At 38.0% G+C, this 18,490-nt stretch overlaps 1 protein-coding gene across 1 annotated transcript in view; it reads left to right on the top strand.

The window, feature by feature from the left end:
- The window catches only part of VEZF1 (vascular endothelial zinc finger 1), a 49,230-nt gene extending 31,669 nt beyond the window's left edge, over nucleotides 1-17,561 (top strand). The window contains exons 3-7 of the mRNA XM_073666680.1: nucleotides 2,122-2,185; nucleotides 7,052-7,238; nucleotides 11,061-11,111; nucleotides 14,554-14,607; nucleotides 14,786-17,561. Of these exons, the coding sequence (XP_073522781.1) occupies nucleotides 2,122-2,185; nucleotides 7,052-7,238; nucleotides 11,061-11,111; nucleotides 14,554-14,607; nucleotides 14,786-15,216 (787 nt within the window). The 3' untranslated portion in view covers nucleotides 15,217-17,561. The remainder of the gene's footprint in view (nucleotides 1-2,121; nucleotides 2,186-7,051; nucleotides 7,239-11,060; nucleotides 11,112-14,553; nucleotides 14,608-14,785) is intronic.
- Nucleotides 17,562-18,490: the final 929 nt, after the last annotated feature.

The raw sequence follows: 18,490 nt of genomic DNA, 5'->3' as shown, positions 1-18,490 counted from the left end.
GGCTGAAGATTCCCTGTAATGAGGCAGATGGAGGCACCGTTGACGCCGTCTGGCCTGTGATCCCACGGTGTTCGTCTTTTTATTATGCGTGGATAAAAGTGCAGTCGGCCACAGTTTTGTGAACCTCTGGGGGGAAAAAAGGACACAGCTGAACAGCGGCCAGAACGGAGTCCAGAGTAACTTTTCTGCCTCATTATAGTGAATAGATCCCTCGGGATAGGGTTGTGTTGGGGTTAGGGTTGGGATTTTTTCAAAAGTAAAAGATGACAATATGGAGACTAGTGTTGAGCACAAGTGCCCGCTTCTTGAGGTTGCATAGGTTGCCCGGGTATGCACTGAGTATCACGGGGACTCGAGTGACGTGCTCGAGTCCCTGCCCCGTATGTTTCGCGGCTGTTATACAGTCAAAAAAAACATGCAGGGATTGCCTACCATACACGAGCAATCCCCTCATGTTTTTTTGGGGGGTGTCTAATAACCAATAAACATGCGGGGCGGGGACTTGAGCATGTCACTTGAGCACCCGCTATACTTGGTGCATACCTGAGTACCCGATGCAAACTCAAGTAGCGAGCACTTGGGCTCAAGACTAATGACAACATATTCAATATGATGACCTAATGTTAACAAATTCTGTGTCTTACCTCTGGGTTCAAAATGTTCATTATACCTCTTGATAAAATCCTTGAGGGATGTAGTTTCCAAAATGGGATCGCTTGTGGGGGGGTTTCCACTTTTAGGCACATCAGGTAAACGCAACATGGCGTCCACTCTTGATTCCAGCAAATTTTACGTTTAACAAGTCTCACACTGCTTCAAAAGGACCCTGCCGTGCACCCAAACATTGTTTTTTCCCCACATATGGGATATCTGCTTACTCAGAAGAATTTGCGCAACAAATGATATGGTGCAATTTCTCCTGTTACCCTTATGAAAACGCTATATTGGGGACTGAAAAACATTTTTGTGGGAAAATGTGAAAATTTTAATTTTTACGCCTCAATGTTATAAACTTTTGTGAAGCACCTGGGGGGTTCAAGGTGCTCACCACACATCTAGATAAGTTCCCGCAGGGGTCTAGTTTCCAAATTGTCACTTGTGGGGGGTTTCCACTGTTTAGGCACATCAGGGGCTCTCCAAACACGACATGGCGTCCGCTAATTATTCAAGCAAATTTTACATTCAAAAAGTCAAATGGTGCTCCTTCTCTTCCGAACCCTGCAGTGCGCCCAAACAGTGTTTTTCCCACACACATGGGGTATCGGCGTGTTCAGGAGAAATTGCAAAACAAATTTTGTGGTCCATTTTTTCCTGTTACCTTTTGCAAAAATAAAAAAATTGTGTTTAAGTAACATTTTTGTGGGAAAAAAAAAAGTTAAATGTTCATTGTTTTCTTCCACATTCCAAAAATTCCTGTGACTCATCTGAAGGGTTAATAAACTTCTTGAATGTGGCTTTCAGCACCTTGAAGGGTGCAGTTTTTAGAATGGTGTCACTTTTGGGTATTTTCTGTCATAACGGCCCTTCAAAGTCACTTCATCAGTGATGTGGTCCCTAAAAAAATATGGTTTTGTAAATTTTGTTGGAAAAATTAGAAATCGCTGGTCAACTTTTAACCCTTAACTTCCTAATCAAATGCTGATGTAAAGTAGACATGTGGGAAATGTTATTAATTAACTATTTTGTGTGACATCTCTCTGATTTTAAGGGCATGAAAATTCAAAGTTTGAAAATTTCTAAATTTTCACCAAATTTCCAATCCCCCCCCCCCCCCTGCCAGAAATAAGTCTTATCGAATAAATTTTACCACGATCATGAAGTGCAATATGTCACGAAAAAACATTCTCAGAATCAGGGGGATCCGTTGTAGCTTTCCAGAGTTATTCCCTCATAAAGTGACAGTGGTCAGAATTGTAAAAATTGGCCTGGTCATTAACTTGCAAACCACCTTCTGGGGTAAAGGGGTTATGTACTTTTCAACAGTTATATACGAAGCACCCTGTAATTATATATATTTTATACTATCAAGTAGTTGTAGTTTTCATGCTATGTTTCTAAGGAATTTCATATTATAGATGTATGTTTTTATTCCTATTGATTAAATTTTTTTTTTTCTGACAGACCAGACCATTTAAGCTGTCATGTGAAGCATGTTCATTCTACGGAAAGACCCTTCAAATGCCAAGTAAGAATATATAATATGTAATTTAATTTTCCTATAGCAGGGGTGGGCAAATCATTTTCAAGAAGGACCAGATGAGAAACTTGGACTGCTAAGAGCTGAACCAATAGGTTGAGCTTAATTATCCTCAAAATTGTATCACTTTCTTAAAGCGAACATGTCATCAGGATTGTGCTAAGTAATCTACATGCAGTGTTAGGTTGGTGCTGTTACACTGATTAAATCGATACCTGGGTTCATGAAATCTGTCCTGTGATTGTTGTTTAATCTTTATTTGCTGTTGGGAGATAGATTCTCGTGCTTCAGGACGGCCTGTGGGCGAGGCTTTTTTTGTGCTCTGGCATTATCTTCATCATTCAGTGACCTGCCTCTTAGTTAAAGTACTGCGCTTGCGCAGTTCATATTGTGGTCTTTTAAAATATTTTTTTTTAGCTCCAGCAAAATGGAGGCTGTGCAGTAGCAGTTATCACTGGCCGATAGATGTTACTGCGTACGTGCAGCAGCCATTTTGTTGGACAAAATTTTTTCTCCGCTTCAGCAAAATGGCCGCGGCGTGTGCTCGGTAGCATTTATCGGCAAGCGATAACTGCTACTGCGCGGGCCCTGTGCCATTTTGCTGTAGTTAAATTTTATTTGCAAAAGGCCACAATATGAACTGCACAAGCGCAGTATTTAAAACAGGGGGCGGGTCACTGAAGGATCAGTGACCTGTCATTTAAGCAACAATGATGAAGATAATGCCAGAGCACCAAAGAGAGCCTCTCCCACAGGCCACCCTGAAGCACGAGAATCAAATTATCTCCAAACTGCAAATAAATATTAAACAACAAACACAGGATGGATTTCATTAACACAGGTATCATTTTAATCAGTGAAACTGTGCCAACCTGACACTGCATGTAGTTTACTTGCCACAATCCTGCTGACAGGTTTCCTTTAGTGATGATCGAGCATGCCTCATTAACCTTTTCGGCGAGTATGCTCGGGTGATCGCCGAGTATTTTGGCGTGCTCAGCTTTTCATTCGTTGTCGCTGCGCCTGCGAGTGTCACGGCTATTTAGACAGCTGTGACACATGCAGAGATAGCCTGTTCATCAGTCACAGCTGTCTAACAGCCGGCGACAATGAATGAAACGCCATGCACGCCAAAATACTACCCGAAAGTGCTCACCGAAAGGGTTAATGAGGCATACTTGATCATCACTAGTTCCCATTAAAAATCATTTTGTTTTGATTAGCTGCTGCTGGTATACATGTTGCAATAAGTTTTATTGTAAATAGGACCGGGACAGCACAGGCCCAGATGGGGCCCATGGGCATCGGTTTGCCCAACGCTGTCCTATAATGTTCTGCAGCAATAGATTTTGATTATTTTAGAGACTTTGGCCCTGATTCATCATTGCTGTTTCTCCAATTTTCTGGAGTAATTCTTTTTTAGTGGCTTCAGTATCTGCATCTCTATACTTTTTGTGGCATTTTTTTTCCCTCAATAATTGAGATTATTCATGAAATGCAACTTTAACCAAATAGTTTTTTGTTGGTTCATCTCCCTAGAGTGTCCCCTGGAGTAAAGTGTCAGGAGGAGCTTTCAATTTAGCGTATTTTTCAAATTTTGACATATTTTGTGACTTTTGGAGTTAAAGTTGTAAAAACTGGTTACAGAGGGAAAAAAATGATATTGTGACAAATTCATGAATTGCATGCACTATTTTGAAGAATTTAAGTTAAAAGAAACCTCAGCAAATGCCACAAAACGAAACATACTGTAAGTGATTTCAATAACTTGCAAATGGTGAATCGGGCCCGTTGTATTTAGGGATGGGACAACTTTTTGCATTTAGTTCAGTTTTTTTATATTAACAAAATCTTAAACATTGTTGATATTGCCCAAAGACCTAATCACTCAAGAGATTGCTACAATTGTATATAGGCTTCTGTAAAGACAGTCTAAAGGTTCATTTAAACGAGCCGGTAATCAGCGAATGAGTGTTGATAAACTCTTGTTCCCAATTATTGGCCTGTGTGATCATGCCAGCGATCACCTAATAAATGAGCAAAAACGCTGAGTCCTGGGATGATTGGATCATTTAAGCCGGCTTAAAAATCATTGTTATTGGCAGCACATCTCCTCGTATAAACAAGGGATGTTCTGCTGATTACATGAATGCCATATGGGGACAGAACAGTCGTATTAACTTGAGATGGGAGAACAATTAGCAGGACTCCGGTCCATCGGCCAGATCCGTAATCTGTGACCCCTGGATAGGAGGCCTGCAGCATTCCTGGCTCTTCTTTTGATTAGTCAGGCTTGCACAATATCATTGCAGTGTGAATGATGGGGACAGGTGAACAGAATTAATGTTGAAAATGGATCCATTCCATAAGTGATGCAAACTAATGCAGATGGACTCCATTTTGTATTATGCTTTCCTACTTGGTTGCGCAATGTGACCGTTTTTAGAACAGAAAGATTTACACAGTTCACTTTTCCTTCTGTTCTAAAAATGTACACATGACAGAACCCAGACCGATCCCATAAATAATTTCATCCGTCTGCTTCCCTTTGAATTAGTTATGCAACAGATCATTATGGACATACATTTTCTTTGCTCCTAAAAATGGAAAAGACAAATGGAATATCCAAATGTGAACTTTACTAAATAATGTTTTTGACAAATTAATGCTTTGTTTTTTTTTTTTTACTTTCCATTTTTTAGATTTAAAATATAGTTAAAAGGGTGATCCACCACTTGGACAACCATATCTTAAATACTACATTTCCCAATGTAAAATGAAAACTGCCTTATACTCGCCTGCCACATTTGTGCCGGGTCCCCTAAGGCTCGTGTGACACTGTTATGCCACGAGAGCCCCGCATACAATCAGTCAATGGGCTGCCATGCACCTTCACATGTCAGAACTTACCCATTAAAACTCACAGTTGCTGTTTTAACATGAATGTTTGTTTTTTTTAAAACATCCAATTGTGGAACTTATTATTATTCCAAGATGCCTTAAAATTAAAATGTAAATTGTTTTTGGACAATCCCTCTAAGGTATTATTAATGTTGGAAATGAGCATTACTGTTTGTAATAAAATAAAAAAGACTTAAAGTGTGCAACACTATATAACCGTACAGATTTAGTTTCAGAAACAAAAACCAACAACATGTCTTTAGAAAAAAAATATTAATTCTCTTTAAAAGGGTTGGTTGTCACTGAGTAATGAGAATCTCTCCTGCTGACAAAGCAATAATTTTATCAAAACTACAGAAAGCAGCCCAGTAATTGACATCCCTGAAGTCAGGGTGGCGTCCTTTCTACATTATGCGGTTCTCAGGCGAGGTGGCAAAAACCTGGTGACAAATTCCTTTTCACAATTTTACTGGAACAGCATTCTGTGAGGACTTATATTTTGTGTAACAAGATGTACTTTTCATTGATCCTATTTTTGGGTACATGTGACTTTTTGATCACTATTTTATGGAAGAAGCCGGCAAAACGCGCATTAGGACGGCAGTCCTGACATTAGTATAGAGAGAAGCCTGACACTCGCTGCTGTTGCAGGAAATCACATGTGATCGCAGCGTACGAGAGCGTGAAGGATAGATCTCTGCTTGCTGCTGCGCTTCACAAAAAGCGCTAACAGCCGCACACCAGGAGGCTGCCGCATGCCGGCATGTTGACAGACGTCCAGGCTCATTTAGTGCTTTACTCGAGTGAATATACACTAATAATTAACATCCTTTGCAGACTTATCAGTTCTCCCATTTACAAAAATCATAAATTGACCTTTTCTTAATACATGTACAATTCTATTTAATGAACACACAATACGTGCGCCAATATGTGCACCATTCACAGAGCCAAAATACTATGTTGTGAATTGACCTTAATTATGAAAGTCACAAACTGAGTAGTGCCTGAATAACTGGCAGTTTTGCTTAATTTGCATGTGTGTAATGCTATGGTATAGAGCCAAAACAATATACTTTCTACTAGTTGCCTGTAAGGCTGAGGTCACATGAGCGTTAAAAAAAAAAAAAAAAATCTGTCCCATTATTATCCTGAAGAGTCCATGTGCAATCCGTTTTTTTTTTGTTTGTTTTTACTACTCTATTAATCTTTTACAGCACCATTTACAGTTTTACAGATTTGTGATGTATCCGTAAAAGTTGGGTCCATATGGCAACCGATCCCCCCCCCCCCCCCTCACTCCCATCCAATTTCAGAGTCAAATCGCAGCATGCTGGAAGCTTTTACTCCCAGCTGAATACAGCTGAGAAAGAATACGCAGATCTCCACTGCCTCATTGAGTAACATTTGTCCCAGTGCAATACTTTTTTTTATCGGATTGCACTTGTCTGATTTATACACTAGTGGGAGCGAGCCCTAACAGTAATTGTATTTATAATCACTATCACCTTTTGGAAAGATAGTGTTCTCATTCACATAGATACTACAGTTATCTTATAGCACATAATTTTAATTATGTACAATTATATACAGTTATAAGCTTCGGAGGCAGATTCTCAGTCAGATCTGTGTCCGGCCCATAGATCTCAACAGCTCATTTACATATTAGGAAAAATGTTGGTCTCTCTAGAATACATCAGACATCAAGGTATCACTTTATTCAGCTTCCTATGGCATACATGCCCATATAGACGGCTTAGGAGGGTGGATCCTACTGACAAGGTTCCATTTAACCATCTGATCCACTAAATTCAAAAGAGGACATTTATTGGGTCAGCAATAATTTGTATTCAAAGGAGTCTTTGTATCCTAACCAATAATGACTGATGTGTTTTTAATGTTACAGGATTTCTTTCCCCCTTTTATTTTCCTCACATTTTGTTTTTGTTCTAGACATGTACGGCTGCCTTTGCTACAAAAGACAGGCTGAGAACACACATGGTGCGCCATGAAGGGAAGGTTTCATGTAATGTATGCGGCAAGCTTCTTAGTCCAGCCTACATCACCAGTCACCTAAAGACACATGGCCAAAGTCAAAGTATTAACTGTAATACTTGTAAGCAAGGAAAAAAGTTTCAAGGTAAAGAATTTTCTTATTTGTAATACCATTGGATATAGTAACTTTGTAATAATTGGGTTTGTTTTCTAAAAGCTTAATCTGCTCGAGTCACCTTATGTGGTCTAAGATGGCTAACATCACAGGGAAGGCAGGCAAACTACACCACGTTACAAATTATGTAAATGCTTCGATTTTTCTTCGATTTTCTTAAATGGTTGATGCAAATGAGACAGTATAACGTTTATATCATCAACCGTTAAAGTATAAATCATATTTTATTGAACAAACGTCCCAATGATGAGTATTTCAGAACTAAAAAACTCAAAATGCACTGTACCAAATTATTATGCACAACAGTTTCCAAACATTTTATAGGTTGAATGAACTGAAAATGGTCATTTGTTGAATGCAGCATGAATATGCAGCATAAAGAGGTCACATTTACTGAAATCAAAAACATCTTAACAAGCCAAGGTACATGTTAACATAGGACCCCTTCTTTGAAATCACCTTCACAATTATTTTATGCATTGAACTTATGAGTTTTCAGATAGTTTATGCTTGCATTTCTTTGTAGGATGTCAGAATAGCCTCCCAGAGATTTGATGTGAACTGCCTCCACCCCTTCCCCCTCATTGATCTTTTGCTTGATGATACCCCAAAGGTTCTCACTAGGGTTGAACTCAGGGGAGGATGGTGGCCATGTCATGAGTTTCTCTCCTTTTATGCCCATAGCAGCCAATGACTCAGAGGTATTCTTTGCAGCATAATATGGTACATTGTCATGAATGAAGATGATTTTGCTACGAATGCCACTGTTGTGTTTTTTTGTTTTTTTTTTGTACCATGGAAGAAATTGGTCAGTCAGAAACTCTGTATACTTTGCAAAGGTAATTTTCACACCTTCGTGGAGCCTAAAGGGGCCTACTAGATCTCTATCCATGATTCTGGCCCAAAACATGACTCCACCACCTCCTTGCTGACGTTAGTCTTGTTGGGACATGGTGGCCATTTTCCATCCATCCACTACTCTGTCCATCAACTATCCAGGGTTCCATGGCACTCATCAGTAAACAAGACTGTTTTAAAATTAGTCTTCATGTATGTCTGGGCCCACTGCAACCTTTTCTTGTGAGCAGTGTTTAGGGGCAGCCGAATAGTAGATTTATGCACAACTGCAAGCCTCTGAAGGATTCTACACCTTGAGGTTTGCAGGACTCCAGAGGCCCCAGCAGCTTCAAATACCTGTCTTCTGCTTTGTAATGGTATTTTAGCTGCCACTCTCTTAATCCGATGAATTTGTCTGTCAGAAACCTTCCTCATTATTCCTTTCATTTGCCTTTTTAAATGTAAAATGAATCAACTTTCTAAATAGTTTTAATTAATATTTTTTTCTCTACTTTTCTGTACGCTACAACAGAATATGGAGAATGAGCAAAGCATGCAAGTTTTTAAGGAGGGCCAACTCTACTCTCAGGGTATAGATAGGGAGGTATCTGCAAACAAGACTTGGGTGAGTAGCTGTTACACAGGCAGTGCATCTGTGTACAGAGAGGAGAGACCCTAGCAGATTTTGATAGAGGGGAATTAAATTGCACTCATCAGTCAGTAGATACGATCCCTCATGGCCTTCGAAATGCCGTATAGGAATAAAGACGAGCTTGTACATGAGATCTAATATAGGCATCAGCAGAAGGCTGAAAGCTGTAGTGTTGGATCTGAAAACTAATAAAGAAATTTAGATGGCAGCCTGAAACTTTGTGAAACTTTAAAGGGAATCTGTCAGCAGAAAAATGTTAATATACTGCAGATATTGGGTTAATAGCATTTTCTCCCCGCACTTAGCTGAACGCTGCGGGGAGAAAATGAACTTTCTTCCCCCTGCAGTGTAATGGTTTCAGTCATGTGGGCAGATCCAATACTGGTTCAGTCATCAAAACTTATCAGTGATTCTGGTTTTCTACAATCTGCATATTGTATAAAACAGAAACTAAAGTGTAACGATCATATTTATAAAACTATTAAAATACTAAAGTAACATACCAGACGTTTTGATTGGTGGTGAAACATCTGCGATTTCTGAAATAAAAAGAGCAGAATACTCAGCTGCATAACACAGAAGGCACGCAGCTTTGTATGGACCAGGTTTAGCCCCTGATCCCACTCAATACACCTACTTCTGCCTTACGGAGTGAATGTATGGCGGCAGTTGGGAAAAGGGTTGAATTACATGGAGGATTTCAGGTACAGCCCTATAATATGATGGAGCCAATATTCTGTATAATAGAACATGTCCTACCCTTCACTGTCTTAGTACACACTTGCTTTCCCTATAAGTTAATAATTCTGATGCATTTCTTTTTAGAGTGCTGTCTTGTACTGTTGCTTTTTATTCCCCTGTAAATGTAAATACACAATTGGGCTTTTTCTTTCCACTTATCAATACGGTGGGTCCCTAATGAAGTCGAACATTGTCATGCTGCAGGGGGGTGCTCCATTGACAAGAGGAATGAGAAAACCCAGTAATCAATTTCAAGTTTCAAAAAGAGATGCTCTAAGGCTATGTGCCCACGATGCAGAAATGCTGCATATTTTTTACGCTTCTCCCTGGCAGGAAAAACGCATACTGATTTTACATGCGGTTTTCCCGCCAGGTAGAAGCGTTTGTCAAGCGTCTTTGCATATCAAGAGCTTTTCCAAGCGATTTTAGCATCACTTGGAAAAGTGCTTAACAACTTGTTCACACTATATAAATCCATGCAACCGACATGGATTTATAGTAGTGTGACCAAGTTAGTTAAAAAAAAAGAATAAGAATGGTAAAAAATAAAGTTTAAACTTTTATTTTTTATTTTAAATTCTTTTTTTTACAGTTTCTATGGTACCCAGGTCTGGATGAGAGTCTTCTCTCCTCCAGACTTGGGTACCATCCGCACATAGAAACGCATAATATCCGTGTGTACAAATGTACTGACACGTATATTATGCGTTTCAATGCAAGTCAATGGCGGCGATTACGCTGCGTGTCCGCAAAATTAATGGACATGCTGTTGATTTTTGAGCGCAGCATAACTGCTGCGGAAAAATCCGCAGCATGGGCACTGACATTGCGGCTTGTCATTGGGGACCATGGGGGGGCGGATTACCAAGCGTTTCCCAAGCGTTTATGCTGAGGAAATTCCGCAGCATATATGCTTGTAAAATACTACGTGGGCACATACCCTAAATGTTTCATGAACATGGTAAAATCCTGAAGACTGACAGTTTGTTGTTTATCATTAGTTTACTTTACTTATTCGTTTATTCAAGGTTCTAATTAAATCCAGTTTTGGTAGTTTTAGGCAGATTTAGATTTATTGGAAATTGTCAAAAGGGATCTTTTTTTTTTTTAGTAGTCTTATTAGTTGTCACTTCTTTTTTTCCTAGGTAATCAAAGGGTACATTAAAGGGACTCTTGTCAGCACAAACAGTCATTCTGTGCTGACAGGTCCTTTAATGCACTGACACCAACATGACTTGCAAAAGACTTTTTAAAGAGTAGCTGTCATTTTAATTTTATAACTCAAAAAGTACATATGAAAATTGGAAACTTTGCAATATATTATCAGATAAATTTTTGGAAATTTAATTTTGTAAAAATTAAAACATCAGTTGCTCGTTAAAGTCACAGTGGAACTATAACCTTGTATTCCTCTATTTAATGTCTTAAAATGTCTCTGTTTCCAGAATTCAGACTAATTAAATGCCAGATTAATAATGTGTAGTTGCCTTGTATGTTTACAAAAATGGCAATTGTGGTGGTCTGTTCTCAGGATGTAATCTACATTTTTGTCCTTTTTCCAGGACAACTTCATGAACTTCAGACTCCAGTTCATTGTAGAATCAAGTATGAAGGTATTTCAACGTTTACATTTGAATGACATTGCACATACTATAGTGCAAATACACTAACTTGTATTTATGTTTAACTTGGCTAAATAGACTTGTATAGAAAATTCTTTGAAATTATTAAATAGGTCCATGCAGTATAAGGCCGAATTCTGACGTCCATTAAACACTATCCATGTATGGACCATGGTAAACGGACTTGCCATGGCTCTCCTGACCTACACTCCACAGCCTCTTAGGCATATATGAATGGTTGTCAAGTTTGAGTCAGGAGAACTCTTGCCAGTCCGTACTGGGACAATGATACACAGATGTCTGAATAAGGCCCAAAACTACATGGATTTTGTATTTTGTCCTGGTGTCGCATGTGGTTGAGATGGTAAATTTAGTTTGGGAGCCCCATTGGAATCGGACTGATGAAAGTGACTATATCTGTACAGTGTGGTAGAATATGTTGGTGCTATGTAAATAACATATGATTTGGTAATAGAGGAGAAAATGAGAACTAGTGTAAAACCTGTTGCTTACAGCCCAGAGGTGTTTAATATTTATTGGGTTATCTTGGGTTAAACACAATTAATTTGTTTTCTTTGACGCGGGATATTGTACTGGACCAATTTACTTTAGGTACCTTTTACATGCACTGTTTACATACAAAGAAGGTGTTCATTTAATCTGTTAAATCCACCTGCTACTGTTGCCAATAGTTTTTACTTGCATATTTTCAGTTTATATGTAAATGCGGCTTAAAGAGGACCTGTCACCAGGTTAAAAGTGGCCAGTTTGTACCTTATTTTATTCTGTTTCTAATTCTCTGGTGTTGCCGGATAGAGAGGGCAGTTATGTGACTGCAAATATACAATTTGCATACATTCCGACTAGGCAAGTGAATTGAGCGTAGCCGTGCACTTCTAGCTGAAATGTTGCCGGAAGTATGCAGATCGCATACTTGCGGTTACATGACCGCCGGCTCTCGCTGGCATCATCTGAGAGTCATGACAGTATACTGGGTGCATGCTTTGTGGATTCAAAAGCCTACAGTCAAATAGTTTCTGCAGCCTTATCAGAAGACCTGACCATGACTGCAGGATATAACTATTGTAAAATGGCCACCGGACATGTCCTTAAGGGGAGATATGTATTGCTGAGGTTGGCAACTTCAGTGATGTAAAACCAAAGAAGCATGCTCCAGCACAAGTAGTGCTGAGAGGGTTAATTAGGTGTATCAGGGCTGTTTTTTTCAAGCAGTCATAAGAGATGGGGGGGATTGGCTGCTCACATATCCCCATCCCCAGGGCGTGTGTATAAAATGGAGACCAAGTGTCTCATTCACTGTCTGGGGCTGAAGGTGTGGAGACCTCCAGAGTGTTTTTGCCAAAAGGACACTGACCGTGAGCGGGTGAACCCGCCATATTGGATGGACTGTTTGTTTTCTGTTTTGTTACACTGTGCCGGACAAGGCTTTTCTTTTGTATACTTCTGAAAGTGCGGTTTATGCAGCAATAAAACAGTGTCCTGTGCCTACCTCTAACGCAGCTGAAGTGAGTAGAAAACCCTACACTATACACAGGGTTTATTTTAGATCTACAACCATTGAGGACCATATCTATTTTAATAAATGCTGTTTGCAAGGTTTCTTAAATGTGTTTTTTTTTGTTTGTTTTTTTGTGTGAAAAATGTTGCAAAACCAGTTTTTAAAACAAATGTATACACTTATGGCCATTTCTACAAGGAAAATTGCAGGGGTCAGTACAAAAGCTAGACATTCATGGAAGTTACATGTACAATGAAGAATATTAAAGCCTTTGCTTTTTTTTTTCTTTTAACAAAAATTGCACCATACCTGTCTGCATGTTATGTGTAGTTCAGCCCTGTTCTTCCCATCAGGAAATCAATTCTCTTTAATGAATGCTTCCGAAAGATTTTGTCATCAGATCAACCCACGTAAACCGTCTATATGGGCATGCTGGTTATAGAAAGTTGAATAAAATGATAGTTTGATATCTGTGATCCGATATCTTATTCCGAAGAAATACTCGTTTCTCTTAATTTGTAAATGAGCTGTTTAAGATCTATGGGCGGACATAGATCTCCCTGAGAATCTGCATCCAGAGCTTATTTTAAATGAATGGGGGCGATGCCAGTGTGAGACAAGTAGAGCAGACTGTCTGTCATAACATGTCTCGCACTGGTAACTCCCCCTTTCATTTAAAATAAGTTCTGGATGAATATTCTCGTGCCGATTTGTGTCCTACCCATAGATTTTAAAAGCTCATTTACATATTCAGAAAAATGTGGATTACTCTGGAATAAGACCTCAAATTGCAGACATCAAGGTATCTTTCTTTTATTCAACCTTCTATGATCTGCATGCCCATATAGGACGTTTAGGAGGGCTTAAAATAACCTTGAATTTAGTGGCGCTTTTAAATGAGCTGCCTCTCATACATGAAAGGGAACCTTCCATTAGATTAATGTTGCCGAACTAACCATGAGTTGCGTGATTGCAGCCATGTGTATTGTACTCTGAAATGCTTCAATGTCTCAGAGAAAACATAGCCTGCCCACCCAGTGTGTACATATGGAGGAACCTGTCAATCATTGGAGTGGAGCTGGAGAACTGGCCGGGAAAGTCATTGGACTTGCAGGTCTCTCCTTCTAATCCCTGACCTGCTTTTTAAACTCTTTTTTTTTTCCTTAAACGCTGCAACATTTGCAATTGTGCAGCCAGGCTCTGATTAATGCTGCCCGTGGTTTTGGTAGAATGAATCTAGTGACCGGTTAATAAGGTTATTACAATTTATAATTAATATCAGTGAAACTTTTATTCTTCCACATGCCTTTTATTTCTTATTATTTACATATACAGTATATAAAAAAAACTGAATGGTTCTATTTTGTGTGTACATATTTTTTTATGTCAGTAGGGGTTGAATTACTGCAACAATTCTCCTCTCTTTTCATCTGGATGTTTTTTTAACACTGTTCATTGTATGGGATAAATTGCATATTCACTTTATTCTGCGGGTCAGCATGATTTATAGAGGTACCAAATTCATATAGTTTTATATTTTAAGTTTTCTTACTTTTATGGAATAAAATCAATTTAGAAAAAAAAAAAATTGTGTTCTCATATTCAGTGAGCCATAAACTTTACTTTCTATGCAACAGGCGTATGAGGCTATGTTTTGCTGGATTCATTATTTTTTTCAGGCGTTCATTGATACCATTTTGGGGTATGAGTTTATTGATAGCTATTTAACCCAATTTTTGGGAGGGGGAAGAACAAAAATAGCAATTCCTCCATTTTGCAAATCTAGTGGTTCAAATGATTCATGTGAATCTGGCCTAACACTGAGATAATGTAACACAAATTGAAATGATCTACTGAAAAGTTTGTCACACTTTATGTTGGGTCTTTGATATATTATTTTTCCTCTTATTTCAGCTCCAGACTCGCTCTTTTGTGCTGTGGATCAGAATCATAGGACCTTTTCAATAGGTGATTTTATGTCTTCATACCAGTTGATTCACAAGCCATACAAATGGCACTGTAATATCTATATTAATTTCAAAGGGCAATAGAATGTATTGTATTAACAGTCAGAATTAGTGGTTTCCTTAACTTTTCTTTCCTGAATTATCTGTGGATGTCTGATTTCTTATTTTTTTTAATGCAGATACAAGCAATATGTGCCAAACTTCGACTGCACCTCAGACGTCTGTAACGCTTACTTCTCCCTTCAATATTACATCCTCCATGGCAGCATCAGGAACCCTGACTAACCCAGTAACTGTGGCAGCAGCCATGAGCATGAGAAGTCCAGTCAATGTCTCCAGTCCTGTTAATATCCCTTCAGCCATGAATTTGGGCCATCCAGTGACCATAGCAACACCAATTTCAATGACTTCACCTTTGTCTTTGACATCACCAGTTAATTTGCCTACGCCAGTTACTGCTCCTGTTAATATAGCCCACCCAGTCACTATAACAAGCCCCATGAATCTCCCAACACCAATGACTTTAGCTGCTCCATTAAATATAGCAATGAGACCAGTGGAGAGTATGTCATTCTTATCCCAAGCTCTACCTTCTACATCACCTTGGTAAAGGAAATATGGATTTATACATGAATTTCCAACAGTATTATTGCGTTGTTTTGTACTTCTCTACAATCAACTTGTTTCTGATATAAGAAGGAGATACAATTTCATTGGTCATTTTTAGTATTTGGGAATTGTTTGTCCTGGACCACATCTATTAAAGGAGGAGAGGGATAAACCATAACCGAAGACTGAACATAGGCTAGGAGACTGTTTATAACAGATTTAATGAAATTGTATTAGTATTTTACATGATTTATTAATGATTTTAATAACACTAGCAAGGTATTTTCTTTTCTTCATTTGTATGCCAATTAATTGGATACATTTTACTTTTTTTTTTAAATCACTTTTTTTGTGATGTTCGTTTAAGGCATCCTTCGTGCTTAACTGTTAATATTCAAAGTAAATGAAATCTGTAGGTTGCACAATAAAATGTCTTCACATGAATCTGTATTCAACAGTGATGAATCAAGTTTGCAAACAGTATTCCATAGGAAGATAGAATTGCCTATACTGGGCTGAAAAGCACACAAAAATTTGGTCTTATCACACATTGTGCGAATGAATACTAATGCCCGGGATTATACAGAAACAGATTTGAAAAGGAAAAACAATTTCCAAGAAGCTTGTCCCTTTTGCTTCCTGAATCCTCAGCATTTGGAATGTAAATATATTTAAGTGTATAACCTGAATGGAGTATTTAATTTGATCAAGAATTTGGGCAGAGAACAGCAGAATGGAGGCATCTTCTTTATTCCACTTACAAAGATGTCTGGGTTGAGTATGAAAAAAAAAATAAAATGGTGTGCTTCTGAAGGTTACATCCAATTCCTCCAGGAAAGTTCTGGTCTGAAGCAATGCTGCCTTGCCTAGCTGATTAAAGTGAATGCCATTACAGCAGTAAACAGCACATGAACCAGCATGAAACAAACAAATGGAATACCTTTCAAAAAACAAAGTTGAAAAGATCATCTATAACGGGTCTGGAAGCACAAGAACTGAATGTGTTATTCTTTGCCCATTTGGATTGCTGATGGGTCAGAAAGTTAACAAGGAACTGCTGGCTTCTATTAAAATTGTATACAGTTTGTTTGCTAACCACTAACGGTAGTGAGTCCAACAAGACAAGCCAAGATTATATCAAGATATATGTATGGTTTTTGTTTTGTTCTTTTCCTTTTTTTTTTCTTCCTCTCTTCCTTTATGGAATTTTTTAAGTGTGTGCTGTAGAAATCTGTGTTCAATGTGTAAATATGTTAGCATTTTTTTATATTCAGATCCTTGTTCTTGCTAGTATTCTTTTAGCGACAGTGGGATGATGCCTATTCTGGTGTGTCCCCAATAGCACTTGCTTTTTGGTCAGATAACACACTTCAAGGCTACCCCATTAATTACTCAGTTATATATTTTTTTATTTTATATTTTATTCCCCATCCAAAATGTTACTTGTACTGTAGTAAACCAAAAGAATACAAGATTTCTGCTTTTAGAGCATTATGTGAACTGAATTTTTATTTTCATTATAGATATGCATTAAATTCTTAAATTGCTCTAGATACTAGCAAACACATTTTATAAGCAATGTGTTGCGACTGTTTCAGCCATTCAGTTTAGCGATACTAAAAAAAAAAATAAAAAAAAATAATAAAAAAGTAAATGTAGAGGTTTTTTTTTTATCAGATTTAGAGTAATTTTTATTTATACATTTCAACCTGTTTTCTGCTGCATGAATAGTTTTATTCTAGCAGATAATGGGGTCGATGAAATAGATTAAGTATTCTAAAACTAAAGGCCTATTCAGCCATTGCAGTAGAAAAATGGCATGCTTTAAAAAGAGGACTCCTCTCACATGAGAAAACTGGATAGAAAAATACAGACCGTGTAGGGGCTTGATATATACAATAAATAGAATTCAGTGTATAAATATTTTATAACTGATCTTTTGTATTGTAGGACAAACTGTACATCTTTTGTATATACAAAAGCTTAGGTACTTTCTGTGTAGCAGAAAGCAGCCACATTCCTACACTTTTAATGTATATGTTTGTTATATTGTCCATGTAAACACGCCCCATGTTTGTGCCTTTTTAATTAGTATGTCTCAATAAACAAAATGTAGAGAGTTTTCTTTGGTTATCTTTATGGTAATGAATTCTTCATTGAAAATACTTTAATACAAACCGTGATAAACAAGAATTTACAGTATCCATCTTAGGCAAAGATGTAGATTGATTGGCAGACCAGGTTGCAGCTTCTGCTCCTAGAAGTTTAAGGGAAGGAGGGAGAGACCCAAACAAAACTGAAATGCATATGATACTTTGATTTTTTTACTCACTTTACTGCTTTTTACTGTATTATGTATCTATATATCAAAAAAAAATCTTTGCCGCTAGTGTTCTCCTAAAGAGCCATTAAAGGAAAACGAGATGGGGCCTGCAAGTTGTAATACTGGTGATCAATGCAGATAAAATTCCAATAATTTTTTTATTTTTTATCTTCTAGCCTATATATTTTATGTTAACGCAGTTTACAAATCTGAGGATACATTCAAATAACACTGTTCAACAAATTTTCATAACCTAATTTGACTGCATTTGCAAATAATTTCTCTACATTCCTATGACCATAAGGGAACAGAATATTACCATATCACTAAATCATTAGCTCTAGTTTTTAAAATGGGAGATGTGGGGCAGTGAAATTAATGAATTACACAATTCATGGTTAAAAGGTGAAATTTGCAAAAACCTTCCACACATTTATTGGACTTTTTTGCGACAAACGATCATTACATGGGCCAAAGTACATAATAAATTACTAAGTAACTACATTTATTGCAATTTCAAGTTGGGTGCTTTCTCTTGGCCTGCCATTTGTAGTGTAGCTCTGGAGTGTCTCTCTTGATTGTCCAGAAGTAGTCACCTAACATTGCTGGGCTCAATTTCCCTTCATTCCTTTTAGCAATAGCAGAAAAGTCCTGATGGAATCTCTCACAGTGTTCATCACTGCCAGCTCCACAGTTCTCTGGGAAGAAGTTGTGGTGGGAATGGAGAAAGTGAATCTTCAGAGACATGTATCCCAAGTTTGTGGTGGCAAATGAGGATCTCATCCACAAGCTCTTTGTAATCGGACACACACTTGTTTCCCAAAAATCCTAAACAAACACTCTTAACCCCTTCACAACCTTGGACATATTGCTGTCACTGGTCAACATTGAGTGTCAGCTCTCTCCAAAGATTTTCTATTGGGTTCAGGTCTGGAGACTGGCTAGGTCACTC

Source organism: Phyllobates terribilis, unplaced genomic scaffold (assembly GCF_046119375.1).
Source record: "Phyllobates terribilis strain yellow unplaced genomic scaffold, ASM4611937v1 Scaffold_2__4_contigs__length_985480577, whole genome shotgun sequence".
Classification (NCBI taxonomy): Eukaryota; Metazoa; Chordata; class Amphibia; order Anura; family Dendrobatidae; genus Phyllobates; species Phyllobates terribilis.
The sequence above is the reverse complement of the archived record's forward strand: the minus strand, read 5'-3'. Positions and strand labels throughout refer to the sequence as shown.